The sequence below is a fragment of the Ornithorhynchus anatinus genome, chromosome 6 (assembly GCF_004115215.2).
Source record: "Ornithorhynchus anatinus isolate Pmale09 chromosome 6, mOrnAna1.pri.v4, whole genome shotgun sequence".
Lineage (NCBI taxonomy): Eukaryota > Metazoa > Chordata > Mammalia > Monotremata > Ornithorhynchidae > Ornithorhynchus > Ornithorhynchus anatinus.
Genome location: NC_041733.1, coordinates 25,207,528 through 25,222,735, shown reverse-complemented (window position 1 = coordinate 25,222,735; position 15,208 = coordinate 25,207,528). Strand labels below are relative to the sequence as shown.

The 15,208-nt window shown below is 41.7% G+C and overlaps 1 protein-coding gene across 1 annotated transcript in view; it reads right to left on the bottom strand.

Moving 5' to 3' along the window:
- The window catches only part of LOC100081443 (integrator complex subunit 6-like), a 48,570-nt gene that overhangs the window by 12,621 nt on the left and 20,741 nt on the right, over nt 1-15,208 (bottom strand). The window contains 3 exon segments of the mRNA XM_029067260.2: nt 7,154-7,286; nt 10,128-10,280; nt 11,966-12,129. Coding sequence (XP_028923093.1) covers nt 7,154-7,286; nt 10,128-10,280; nt 11,966-12,129 — 450 coding nt within the window.

The following is a 15,208-nucleotide window of genomic DNA, read 5'->3' as shown; positions in this document are numbered from 1 at the left end:
ATCATGGATTAATCACATTTGGCAGTAATTTTCCAGATCCCATCTGCTGGTCACTAACTTAGAAACAGCAATATAAAAATACCTGATATCGCCACTTGCTACATAACACAGAATACGAGGCAGCGAGAACTCTAACTCCCAAACGGTGGAGTCTCAGAACTCCCACAGCACCCTCCAGCACTCCAGCACTCTCCTCTGCCTGGGCCACCCCTCAGTGGCAGGGCGGTTAAGCGGCAGGTAAATCTCCCATGATGCTGGGTTCCAGAGTCCCCTGCAGCACTCCAAGTAAAATAGAAGGGGCACTGGTCCAAAGACCTATGCCCCCTTCTCCTGATCCAATAACTGGCGACAAGGGCCGGGGAGGGAGGAGGAGAGGTAGTAGGATTCCCAGGTTGATGGCATGACTCTCAAAGATCCTGCTTGCAGTTTTCCTCTGCCAAAAAAGGAGGTCACGAGGCAACCCTGTGAAACCCTAGAGACCTGAACCATCAATTTGGACAAGCCCCCAGCATGTTTCCTCATCCCTCTGTTACAACTGTGGTATTCGTTATACAATTACTATGTGCCAGGCACTGTACTAAGTACTGGGGTAGATACAAGAGTCCCTGTCCCACATAGAGCTCACAGTCTTAATTCCCATTTTAATAGATGAGGTAACAGGCACAGAGAAGCTAAGCGACTTCCCCAAGGTCACACAGGCGACCTTGGATCTGGGATTAGAACCCAAGTCCTCTGACTCCCAAGCCCAGTGCTCTTATCCCTAGGCCACGCTGCTTCTCTAATCTAAGGAGGAGCACGGTTAAGGGAGATAATGGGGAGGTTCTGGTCAGTCGTGGCCCTCCAAAGTCTTCCTCACAGGTGAGTTATGATGCAGGGAGATTCGCTCCACCCAACCTCGCAGCATCTATGTACATATCTTTAAATTATAAACTGACTTATTTAATTAATGCCTGTCTGCCCAACTGCCCAAGCCTGTAAGCTCCTTATGAGTGGGGAACTAGTTTGCTAATTCTGTTGCATTGTACTCTCCCAAGCACTTAGTACAGTGCTCTGCATAAAGTAAGCACTTATAAAAATTCCACTCATTTGCTTGATTGGAAGATGGGCTGAAGGCTCAGGGAATGGAGAATCTTTGTCCTTCAAAACCTTGCATGATACAGAAGTGACATTATTTCTAAGAGAAAAAAAAACACTTTCAGGCTTTTCTCAAAAAGCATTGGATGGAGAGACTAATAGCTAATGGCTTGAACAGATAAGTACAAAGCTACTTTTCAGGAATAAAACACATCAGGGTTTCTGCACATTATACTTTATTACTAATAATTATATTTATCTAGGACTTATGTGCTAAGCACTGAGGTAGAGTCAAGATGGTCAGACTGGACACAGTCCCTGTCCCATGAGGGTCTCAATCTAGGAGGGAGAAACAGCAAGACTTTTATCCCCCTTTTACAAGTTCACTCAGCAGGTCACTGACAGAGTTGGGATGAGAACCTGGGTTCCTCCATGTTCCCAGTCCCATCTGTCTTCCACTAAGCCAAATTGCCGGTGTGCAGAGATCTGAACTAGGCACTTAAAAGCATAGCCAAAGTGAAAATCATAGTCCCTGCTCTGGGGGAGCTAACAACCTGCTTTATTATACACAAAAAAACTACCCTAAACAACCAGAGAGCCTCCTGCTTTGATGTTCTCATTTCCCAATCTTATTTAGACCTAGTCTCCCTAAGTATGGAGAACAAGGCACATACTTACAGGGGTGGGGAGGGGGACCACACCTCCCTCTGTAGTTAATGCCCAGGGATATATATGCCAACTCTAAGCTCAATAAGCTCACATTTCCAGTAGCACACTGTGTATGAGAGGCCAGCTAATGGCCATTCTGTCACCACCCACTCTGGCTCAGGTACACCAGACTGTCTTTTTCTGGGGTGCTTAGCTAGGGTGCATATGATCTAGAACAGGGTTGAAAGTAAAAATCAACTCAACCAAAGGGGGGGGGGGGCGCGGGAGGGAGAGGGGTGGAAGAGAGGGAGGAGGGAGGCCAAGGCATTTAATGGTGCCTGGCCCCCATTCCCATAAGGCTAAATACTGCAAAGTGGGTGTTAAAGCCCACCTCACTGGCTCCTACCTTACCTCCCTGATTTCCTACTACAACCCAGCCCGCACACTTCACTCTTCTGATGCCAATCTATTCACAGTAACCCAATTTCGTCTATGTTGCTGCCAACCTTTCGCCCAAGTTCTCCCTCTAGTCTGGAATGCCTTCCCTCTTCATATCCAACAGATGATCACTCTCCCCACCTTCAAAGCCTTATTAAAAGCACATTTCCAAGAGACCTTCCCCAACTAAGCCCTCATTTCTTCTTCTCCCATTCCCTTCTTTGGCTTGTCCTTTATCCAGCCTTCTTTCAGCCCCATGGCACTTATGACCATATCCGTAATTTAATTATCTATATCAATGTCTGTCTCCCCTCTGTAAGCTCACTCTGGACAGGGAATGTGTCTACCAATCCTATTACACTGTATTCTCCCATGCGCTTAATACAGTGCTCTGCACCCAGTAAGCACTCAATACATACAATTGATGGACTGACTGGGGAGAGAGAAGCAAGGTATTTTAAACCACAGCAATGGCAGTGAGATTTTGGATGGCCCTGCATTCCTGGCACAGATGAGGGAAACACTGCAGGATTCTGGGTGAGAGGTGGCATCCTGCTGGTGGAAGCAGCAGGATCATGGGCCAGCTTTCCCCCAACCCAACCTCGAGCAGAGCCAGTGTCCTGGCTGCCCCTGACCTGGAGGGAACCATGCTGTCTCACTGTGGGGGCACACAGCCCTGCTGGTGGTCTTCTGGCTACCTGCCACATCTGCAGTTCAGACTTTCATGATGCAGCCTCAGGTAGGGGCAGGCACCACGCTGAGGCCATAAGAAAAAAAATAATCCAAAAATCTACCTGTCCTCCTTGACTCTCAAGCCAGAATAGGCAGGCTGACTCATTCCTTTACCAGTGCTCCATTCTGCCTGACTTCCACCCCAGTCCACTGTAACTCCACGACTCTCATGGCTGATATGGACTTGGAGCAGTCATCAGGGACCAGCTCCAAGCAACAGGGAAACCACTAGGCAGCTGGGAGGGCACAAAGCAGATTGTCCCTTGCTTGTATTATGCCAAAAGCATGGCAGGTTTGACCCATCCAAACACGTCCACTGCTTAGAAAAGCAGCATGACTCAGTGGAAAGAGCCCGGGCTTGGGAGTCGGAGGTCATGGGTTTGAATTCTGACTTTGCCACTTGTCAGCTGTGTGACTGTGGGCAAGTCACTTAACTGCTCTGTGCCTCAGCTACCTCGTAAAATGGAGATTAAAACTGTGAGCCTCAAGTGGGACAACCTGATTACCCTGTATCCTCCCCATTGCTTAGAACAGTGCTCCGCACATAGTAAGCGCTTAACAAATACCAACATTATTATTATTATTATTATGATGTCCGTGGCTCAGAGTAGGCCTGTGTCAGCATCACCCTGAGACCCATGGCAGCCAGAGTGGGGCCGTTTTCAGTGCCAGGCCCTCTGACTGTGCTCTGTGGAGCTGGATGTCTCAGAACTGCCAGCACATGCCATTGGAACAGGTATACACTGATCTCAATGGCAGCATTACCCGCCAGAGTCAAGAAGGGGAACAGAAAGCATTAAGTAATCTTACAGGGAGTGTGTACCTCCTCTTCTTGGAGCCCGGACATAGAAATTGGACTCAATGAAAGGGATTTTCTTTGCAACACTCTTTCATATAGAAAAATGCCATGACCACTCGAAACATTCTTTCCTAGTCTGAGAGAAATGGAACATTTCCAGGACTTTAGGTTTCTCCAAATGTAAATGTTCCAAAATGGATTCTTCTCCCTTTTCCAGTCATCACTAGAGACAGAGTCTAGAATTTTTGTTAGGTTTATAATGAATTTCGATGCCACTTTTATTACCGGGTTGCATAATTTAAGGTTTTTAATTTACAAAGACAAAGATTCTCCACGGGCATCATCTTAACAAACCCCCAGCTAAACACCTCAATTTTAAATTAAGATACAACCTTTGAATATTTATAGGGACTAAGACTACAAATGACAGTGAGAAGCTATAATGTCGAACAGGTTATTATTTCTTTCTTGCCCCATCATATTTCTTTTAGTCTTACTAAAATTACTGACCAAGACATAAAGAGATTTTTTTTCCTAATCTTTGCCTTGTCAATTTTAATCATTTTTTTCTTCAGTAGAGAGTATATTTGGGCAAGACCAAAAAAATTCAAATTCTTAAAATGTACCCCCCGGCCAAGCCTGGAGATATCCTCAGTGGAGATCACATGATTGATAATTCTCCATGTGGGGAAAGGGAGTTTCCAGAAAGATGGGAGAGCCTGTATTCACCATAGGGCTGAAAGGCCATTCACTACTCTGTTCATTCCAATTCACCTAGATCATGGCTGTTGGGGGCAATATATCTTCCACTAAACTACACATTATGGGGTAGGTTAAAACAGATTCCTGGGCCAGAATACAGATTTTAATACTTTGTTCTTGCAAATTTAGAAAATAAAGGTCATTAGGTATTTAGATCTAAAAATGTCAAGGCATTTTGGTGGTGTTTTAATAGCAACATGTCATGGCACTACACATATACGTTTAACAACTGTCACGTCAGGAAAATGGTTTCTGACCAGATTAAAAATGAAAATCCAAGCTTGGAGAACTTTTGATGTTATCTTTTAAGGAAAACAAAAAGGGAGAAGGGAAGTTGAAAAAATCATTTGGAGCACAGGCACCTTGGTCCTGTAATTGCCCCTAGTTATTATTCTATTGAGCAAAGGGGGGAAGGGAGGGCAAAACCCAAATTAGAGAAGCAGCGTGGCTCAGTGGAAAGAGCATGGGCTTGGGAGTCAGAGATCATGGGTTCGAATCCCAGCTCTGCCACTTGTCAGCTGTGTGACTGTGGGCAAGTCACTTCACTTCTCTGTGCCTCAGTTACCTCATCTGTAAAATGGGGATTAAGACTGAGCCTCACGTGGGACAACCTGATGACCCTGTATCTACCCCAGCACTTAGAACAGTGCTCTGCACATAGTAAGCGCTTAACAAATATCAACATTAAATTAATATTTTGCTAATCAAAAAAAGATGTTCTATTAAGGCTGTTTTAAAATGCAGGTCTGAAATACAAATAATTTAAGGTCTGTCTCCCACTACGGACTGTAAACTCCTTGTGGGCAGGTAATGGTTCTATCAACTCTGCTACACTATGCTCTCCCAAGCGCTTAGTTCAGTGCTGTATACACAGTAAGCGCTCAATAAATATGACTGATTGATCTGAGACTCAAAATTATAATCCAAAAAAGCCTGGATGGGGGCAGGGGAGAGGGGTTATATTTGAAAACGAAAACCATCTGCACTGCTTTCAGCAAAGTCCAAGAACGGATTCACTATAAATTAGCAATTTCACAATCCACCAGTATAATTTCTACACAATATCACTAGTTTGGATTTTTGTATCAAATTAACGTGCAGCGTTGAAATGTGAAGTTTCCAAAACCATTTGGTTTCATTAATGTGGCTGTAAGGTGACCGGGCACCCTGCATTAGACAGACCAACAGCCTTGTTAGGGTTCTAGCTCCCCTGCCCACTCAGACCTAAACTGGGTTTCCAGGTTTGGCCAGGGTGGCAGCAACTGCAGTTTTTCCTTCACCTTTCCTTCTTCTCTCTGATAGTCTTCTCCACTGGCTGCCATCTTTCTGCTCAAGTGCTCGCCACAGCTGGTAGCAGGGTGGAAGCTGGTAGCAGGGTGGAAGCTTGATGAGTCAACCTCTTCTGCTTTTTCTATTTCCCCTTTCTTCTCCCTGGCCTACTCCTGAGGTCCAAGTCCCTAACTTGCCTCTAGCTCACTTTAAATTAATCACTACAGTTGAATAATTGTGTCTTAAAGTCCTTCCATTTCATTTTTAATGAGAGGTGGTGGGGTTTTTTTTACGTCATGCACAGTGCCAACAACACTAGGAAACCTAAAAACTAAAGAACAACAAAACAACTGCAGGAAATTAAAAAAATAATGAAAAGGGTAATGTAGGATCTTATTAACTGGATACCTCAGTCAACTGCCACTCTGTATCTATCACTTTAGATTAACAGAAACCAATCCTCAGAAGCGGGGGGCTGGGAAGGGGGCTGGCGGCTCACAAATCTGGCGGCAAACTGGTTACAAGACACATTCTTAAACCACAAATCTTAAAAATTGTAAATATTCTGAATGAATCATAATGGAAAATGGGGAGAAGTAGTATATCATCTGAAAATGTTCCCTCCTGTTCATTAGAGAATAAAACCTGGTGAAAGTTTGATCATTTTCAATACTACAAAATGAACTGTAATTAAATGTATACATCATTTCAATTTAAGTCAGTCGCAACAAAATCCTATAGCACATCACTCTACAACAATGGGGAGCGTCAAATACAACAGAAAGACCCCGATAAAACCAGCAGCATCAGGGCAATAGCTTTTTTCTAAAGTTCTCATTTTTAGCATTTGGCCATGGGAATCAAAGCCTTTACCACCAGGATCTACGAATACATTGATTTTTAAAAATGTACTACTCTGAAGAAAATAAGACACAAACCAAGAGTGAAGCATTGCTGGCTGTTACCAATACTACTTACTCACTAAAGAAACTTTCTGGTATTTGGAGAAATTTATTAATCAAATTTTTTAAAACCCCAAGTGCTCCCTAGCCAAAATTAAGTTGCCAACACAGTAACTGCACTTAAGCAGGGAAAAGAATGGGCACTTAAGTTTGCCTAAAAGGGGTTGACAACAAATATGGACCACATATATACATCTCCCCTTCTGTATTTGATGTAAAAACAAAAAACAAAATCCACCAGGCTGAACAGAAACTGGAGCGGTGGGGAGAGGCTGTTGCTTGCAACAGAAGAGGCAATGTGGAAATCTTCCCCCAAATCACATTTAAAAGCTAAGAGTCTTTACATTTTCTAATTTTAATTTTCAAATAATAGTTCTGATTAAATTTAAAAATGCTTAGGCTGTCCATTATCCATTAGTTTTTCTGTCTTTTATTTTAAAGGTGATTAAATGGAGTATATTTTACCTACCTAAAAGAGGGAGTAAGACAGGGTAGTTGTAAGGCATCACAAAGAGGTTTACACAGGTTAAAGTAGTGCTCGCTTTTAAATAACCAAATGGATGTCCAAGTTCACTGTATTTTCCACTGCTACTCACAAATACCTAATAAGAACATGAAGGAAGAGGTGTCATTATTATAATTTAAGATCTTATTCAATAAAAAAGCAGTACATACCAATATAAAAGCATAGTAGAATGGTGTGTGTGTATGTGTGTGTTTGTTTAAATGGGTGAGGTGGAAGTTTTAACTTTGGAGTATATAGCTTAAATTTATGAGGGTAAAAAGGGTAAGATTGTAAATATTTTAAGATACAAAATAAGACTACTCTAGTCTCAAGTACTTTGCATCCACGTTTCCCTCCTCTCCACCCCGCCTTGCACCTTCCGTAGTGACCTTCTGGAAATATTACAGTAGTAATTCACTGGTATGAGGCACCAACCATTGAGACAAATGAAGTAACTCACAATTAGCTCACCACTAATTCTGTGAAAATCTCCAGTAAATGCCTTCGGGATAATGCCCTAAGGCTTCTACCTACGAACAGCATTATAGAAATATGGCATTTCTGTTTTTCACAGAATACATGGATGTGCAACACTAAACCTTCCCAAACTAAATGGGCAATCCAATAGGCATTTTCCATTCCAGACTACGCAGGTAAGCCCCAAATCAATCCCCACCCCCGCAAACATCCATTCCCCATACTTATTAATCCTGCCTCCCTATCACCTGCCCGGAAGGACCAGCCACCCAAATTGGGGTCCCTCCTTACCATTCCTCCAATACCCTCCATACTCAACCTCTCTGGGTCCACTTTAAGACATCCTAAATGTTAAGGATTAGATCCCTGAGAGATCCTATTTCTCATCCTCCTCTACTAGGTTCTCTTTGAAAAATAAGACCATTGTAACAGGAGTTGCATTATTTGCAATTTTCCAAAAACAAATGTCAGAGGGGAGTCCAAAAGGAAATAAGATGACCATTTGGATTAAAGTCCCATGACCTGATCCTTTACCAGCTCTTTGGCACAAACTCTACTACCCACGGTCAAGATTCCCTATTTTTTCTGCCACACTCTTTCACCCCCTAATTCATCTTTTTACAAAGCTCAGAAAGTCAGAGTAAAGAATCAGAGGATCCTGGAATTTATGGAGAAAACATTGCTTTAGGTTGACTTGATTAGAGATATACACTAAAAGCAGTATATGGCTACAAAAAATCCTGTTTTAATGAAAACCACCATAGTAAACCAATCCAAATCACAGAAGCTTGGTAGAAAAATCTCTCTCCATAATATTATCTCAGCAGAAAACAATTTAGATTAGCAAATTCAAAATTACTCAGCAAAATAAAAACTCACTTTAAAAGCAATAAAACTGCCCTTCCTATCCCTAGCCTTCTGAGAGAATGTACAAGTGCAGAATAGGATCACTTGCTTTGAAATCTCTGGAATCCTCCTCTTAGGGATCAGGCGAGTGTGAACTGCCCACAGAGACAACTTACTTTGGCAATAGCCAGTTAGATTTAGCTGGAGAGGGAGGAAGGGTGAGAGGATCTATAAAGCAGAGTACTGAGCAAGCAGAGAAACTTTTGCAGGCTATGGATAACAAATTCCAAAGTAATGCCAGAATCTGAGGGTTTCCCCGAAACCGCAAGGCCTGTGGTGGCCTAAATCAGGCTTCCGGCTGCCCAGGTAGAACGTACTGAAGGGGTAAGTACAAAGTAAGGAAGAGATGAGAGGAACAAGGAGAGGAAAATTTCTAAAGCTGGATATTGCTAGCTTTTTGAAAGGGGTATTCAGCATAAAGAACTTTCAAAATCAAGGATGGTTTTGTATAGTCTCAGAGTTTGTTGAAATGCGTTACTGTTTAAGAAACAAAGAGGGCTAAGCCACATAATTGCTATTGTTTTAATGAGATGTACATCCCCTTGATTCTATTTATTGCTACTGTTTTTGTCTGTCTCCCCCAATTAGACTGTAAGCCCGTCAATGGGCAGGGATTGTCTCTATCTGTTGCCAAATTGTACATTCCAAGCATTTAGTACAGTGCTCTACACATAGTAAGTGCTCAATAAATACTATTGCATGAATGAATGAATGATTTGGTGTGTTTGTCGGCTTTTGATACAGTTTTCATTTTACTAATTCAATCTTGATTCCACTGACTTAACTTTATCTAAACTTATTAAATTTCTTGTACTTTCTCATCTCTCTTCCTCCATTTCTTACTAACAGACTTTAGGATCTTGAATGGAGAGAGATGGTAAGAAGTTTAGCTGGCATCTTAGAATATCTCAAATCAATAATTATGTTCTACAAAGCAAATACCACACATAGACAAAGAGCAGTGTTCCTCCAAAAGGTAGAACCTGTCAACAATAGCACAACAGAATGAACTTCCTAAAAAAGTAGGATTTCTTCTGAGGAGTCAAGTATTCAAATGAAGCAGCAGCAACTATCATTCCCATTTTTACAGGTTAAAACCCATGGGTGAAATCATCCACCCATGATAAAATATTTGTTTGAGGTATACAATCCCACAAGGACAATTTGAAATAATAAAGTGTCCATCCAACCTGGAACTCCACTAACCTTCTTGCTTTAGAACCTTACCCAAGTAAGTCATTCACTGAGCTTAACTGCATAAAATCAAGCTGTCACACCACTGCAGAAATGGACTCCAACTCTACGCTGAGTGCATCCAGACATCACACTGACTACCCCTAAAGAGTTATTCCATTTAACCTTGATTTTTAAAGACGTACATAGACGGTTGAAGTTTCTTGACTTAAGTTACTTGCCTGGTTCTATGTTCAAGAATACATTTTGAAACTATTTCATTAGTATAGTTCCGTAGTCTAAAATTCTCCAACAGTTTCAGAAACTAGATAAGGTAATTAACAAATCCTATGGTGTAAAAGTCTGCCACTAGGAAAAATACCTGCCAGCAGGTGTGGGGAGACTTCCGTTCCAGGATGTACTGAGTTAAGGGTGATGGTTCAAGTTCATATTTGTCAAAAGGAAGTTTGTCAATAACCATTGGTTCACAATCTATACAGGAGAACCTCACAACTGGATGAGATGTTCTTGGAGGCTACAAAAGAAAAAGATTACAATCCAGTTAGATCCATCAGCACAACAATTTTGACAAATTCTATTACGCTTAGGATGACAAGGCAGCATTTTGCTACAGAGCTCCTTCCTTCCACTTCCAGGCACTGGCTCCTTGGGCCGGGGACTCAAATTTAGGTGTGCGAGGGAAGAGACGGCGTATTTAAATTCTAATGGACAAATCTAGAAAATTTCAGTGAAGCCCAACGTTGTCTTGAACAGGTGCAAAGCTTCACTACCATCAGAATCTAAAGGTTAGAAGCACACTCTGCACACCAGACTCATCTTGCTGTCTCCGGGCAAGGCCTGGCCCTGCTTCTAAACCCTCTGAGGTCATTATTTCAGGAGCTCCCAAAAGGCTGAGAAAGAGGTATGGGAGGGCAACTAGCCTGCAGTTCTCGCTCACTCATTCGTCTCGCGTCATTTGAGCTCTACAGTGGCTCTGACAATTATCTAGCCACGGTATTAAAGCTGGTAAGCAGTTAGTTAAGAAAAAGCCCAGTGGGGAGGGAGGATTGAAGAAGAGTGCATTTTACTAATGGAGGGAGTGGCAGTAGCAGGGAGGCACTGGCAGGGGTAATGGGAGGGATAGTGAACAACATTAACTGTCGGGATTAATGGCAACGAAGATCAATCTCAGATCTTTGGGCTTGGAAAATCTGGATCAAGGAAACAAGGTGGGAGGCACTGTTCCGATAATCCAGACAGAGGAATGGTACTGGTCGTCACTCCCACTAAGCCCCACCAGAGACAGGGACCATGTCTAATTCCCAATTGTGTATTCTCTCCCAGTACTTAGTATGATGCTCTGCACATAGTAATCGCTTAATACAGTCTATTAACACTCCCAACATCAAAACCAATTCTGGCTCACTGACGACAAAGAGAAAAGTAGGGGACTCTACATTCTTGGAAGGGTAGAAGTGCGTCAAAAGGAGACAAGTTAACGAGGGCTCAGCCTCCTCTGCAGTACAGGTGGACAGTAATTACTACATCTGTCTGGTGTCAAAAATAAAGCCCCAAAGTGAATGAGCCTGATCTCAGTTTATGCTTTACCCAGGACAGCTAGCAATCTAGCCACTGTTATTTTCAAACTCTATCCAAGCACTAAGGGAGGGAGTCAGCAAAATAGTATGGGAATAAAAAAGTGGGGATGAAGAATGGTATCAAGCTCAGATGGAACTGGCAAACAGGAAACGCAAGCAAATGAAAACTTTTCTAAAATTTATTTGCCATATTTAGTCCTTGGGCTCCTGAAAACATAAAACTTTTGAAATCGATGTTGAAACCCAAATTAAAAAGTAGATCCAAAAATCAAACCAGAGTAAAATGTAATTCAAAATAGATATAGCAAACTAACCCCCTTTCCCTCTTGCTCTAACTTCCTAACCACACAGAACAAGGGCATGGGAAATAGTAGGGAGAGGAAGGTGGATGGTAGTGAGAAATGTCATTTAGGACACAGAATTTGCTCCCTGGAGGTCCCAGTTTGACTTCAGGGATGAGGTGGGGAAAAAAAAAACCACCACCGCTTTCCAATTAAGCTTAGGCACTCCAAGTGTGCAGATGAGTGATAATTTTCAAAGTTCTTCTAAAAGAGAGTCATTTAAAATTCTCAGCAAATAGTAAATTTAGACAGACTTTTACCTTTGGTCTTGGAACACTTACCAGTGTAGGTGAATTTTGATCGGGCCAAAAAGATTCTGGAATGGGCCAGTGTCCAACAGGAACACCGGTTTTAGGGTTAGGCCGTACATAGATGAGCTTATGACAACTATGCCATGGCTGAACAGCAAATGAACTGACTGGCCTACCCGAATCTATAAGTCCATCTTAAAAAATAAATAAATAAATAAATAAGTAAAAATCAAAATTTCGTAAAGGCATGTCTTTTTTTCTTAAAAAAAAAAAAAAAAACACAATCAAGTATTCTATCACTCCACCATAGTGTCAATGATTAAATATTCAAGTTATAGTATTCAAAGATTAAATATCACATAGTAATTTTTTTTCCTTTTCTGTTATAAAAAAGTCTGGAGATTGTTTTGGGCAACTTATTTGAGTCCTTCTTGGAATTCCAACCACATAAGTTTTGCCACTTCTCTTCAATTAACTGAACAAAGATTACTGCGTGTAAAGAAGTGTACTAAGTGTATGGGAAATACGGCGAAACACCCTCAAGGAGCTCTCAATCTAATGAGGGAAACCAACAGCAAAGTATTTATAAATACTGGGAGCAGGAGGGAGAAAAAAAATGTAGTACAAATATGGAAGGATGAAACAGCTAAATGAATAATTTAATATATGTATGGACATAAGTGCTAAGGATGGCTGTTGGATTGACAAGGCTCGGTACGGTATTTTAATCAAAGACGACTTCCTAGAGGAGAGGAAATTTTAAGAAGGCCTTTAATGACTTGGGGGGGGGGAATGTGCTTTGGCAGATTTAGATGGGGAGAGAATTGTAAGATGGGGATAGCATGAGACAAGGATTGGAAGCAGGAGAATCATAATTGAGGCACAATTTGAAGTTGAGCTTGGGAGGCTCAGAAATGTGAGTTGGGGAGTAGAAAGTGAAACAAGTCAATAGGTAAGATGGGGAGAGCTAAAGGAGAGCCCTTAAAGCTGATTGTGAGGATTTTTAGCTTGATGAGGACTGAAAAAAGTAGTCAGTTTTTGAAGAGTTGAAAGATGCGTACTGAGTGATGTTTCAAGAAGATAACTGACAATAGTGGATGACACTGAAGGCAGGAAAATTAGTGAGAAGGCCTAGGAAATCATTTGACTAGGATATGGCAAGTGCTTCGACCAAAGTGGTATCTGGGTGGAAAGGGAGAAGCTAATTTAGGAAATGTTTTAGAGGAAGAACCAGCAGGATTTAGCTGTTGACTGAACCTGAGAATTGAAACACAGTGAGGAGTAGAGCTTAACACCAAGGTTGCTGGTTTCTGGGACAGGAAGGATGCCAGTATTAACAACAGAGATATGAAAGTTAGAGGAGGAGTGGGTTCAGGAAGTGTGATGACGTTAGCTCCAGACATGCTGTGTTTTAGGTGTCTGTGCGACAAGCCAGTGCAACTGTCCTGAAGGCATGAGGAAAAGCAGGAGAGGTTTGGACTGGTTAGGTAAATTTGGGAGTCATCTGCCTAAAGGTGGTAGCTACAACCACTCAAACAGATTAGTTCCTCAAATTATCCACAAAGGCATAGTGGATGGAGCACAAGGGCCTGGGAGTCAAAAGGTCATGGGTTCTAATCTCAGCTCTGCCACTTGTCAGCTGTGTGACTCTGGGCAAGTCATTTCACTTCTCTGTGACTCAGTTACTTCATCTGTAAAATGGGGATGAAGACGGAGTCCTTTGTGGGACATGGACTGCGTCCAGCTGGATTTGCTTGCATCCACCCCAGCACTTAGTATAGTGTCTGGCACATAGTAAACACTTATTAAATTAAATATTATTATTATTAGAGTGAGAAGGGAGGGAAACACAGAAGAGAATTTTAAGGGATATCCACATTAAAGGGGGACTAGAGGTGGAAAATGAGACAGAGGAAGTAGAGTAACACAATGGCAAAAACGATTCAAGGAGAAAGAAATGGTCTAGTGTCAAAGGCACTCAAGAGTCCAAGAAGGATAGGACAGAGAAGGGTCCACTGGAGTTGGCTGTGAGGGGGTAGTTGGTGACCTCTCAGGGGAATCAAGGGGGCAAAATTAGGATTGTAGAGTGACAAAGAAAAGAGTTGATGGAAAGGAAGTAGAGGCAGGTGTATAAAATCTGTTTAAGTAGTTAGGACGTGAATGGGAGCATGGGCAGAGAATGATAGCTGGAGGGAACTGTGGGATCCAGAGTAGGCTTTGAGGAAACTGGCAAATGTACTTATTGCATTATTGCAGTATTTTAAACTCCACTGAATTTTAACAGGTCTTCTTAAAACAATATATTATCATCAACAATAATCGGGTGGTAGGTACCACTGCATTGATGGCTGCACACAATAATACTTCTATTGCATGGATAAAAAGACAGGGCATAACAGCAATGGTGTCTATTCAAAATAAACGAAATACAATCTGCTTAGACTCAATCATTAATCAAAGCATTAGTCAAGAATGTCAGGAATGCCAAGTGAAATCAGTTCTATCAGAATGGCAAAATCGAGGACAACTACTTTCAATTCAAGGGAAAAGGTAGCTCAATGAGACTATTATGATATAGCATGCTGGTGGCATTCAAAATTACTAAAGTATTGAAGATCTCCGGTACACTTACTTTTTAGGGTTTTTTTTTTTTTTTTTTAACTACGTACTGTCAGTATAGTCCATACACTAAGATAAAGCTTTTAGCCCTTAAGCCATACCCAGACTTACTCTTTAAGTGCTTTATTAGGCATTTGGTATTCGCCTCAGCCCCACAGCACTTACATACATTTCTATAAATTGTTTATTTATATTAATGTCTTTCTCCCCCTCTAGACTGTAAGCTTATTGTGACACGGAATCTCTCTACCAACTCTGGCTGTACACTACTCTCCCAGCGCTTAGTACAATGCTCTGCACACAGTAAACGCTCAATAAAACCACTGACTGATTGATTTTTTCTAATTCTTAGATTCAATCCATTGTAATAACAGCATCAAGTGCTGCAAAGCCCAGTAAAGGACTATCTTGGTACAATCACACAATGCGATAGATGCTATGGGTCCCACTGGACTTCCTAGTCACACAAACCCATGGGTCAATCATTTTATTTTCAATAGTATCTTCTTCAAGAATTTAGCTCTCTATTAAATATGGTGGAGAACTCTGCTATCAAATGCATTATAAAAAAAAACCTAAACCAAACAATTCTTAGATTGGAAAGTCACTTAGTTGCTTGTAATGTAATGTAGAAGGCTCTGAGTCAGAAAGAAA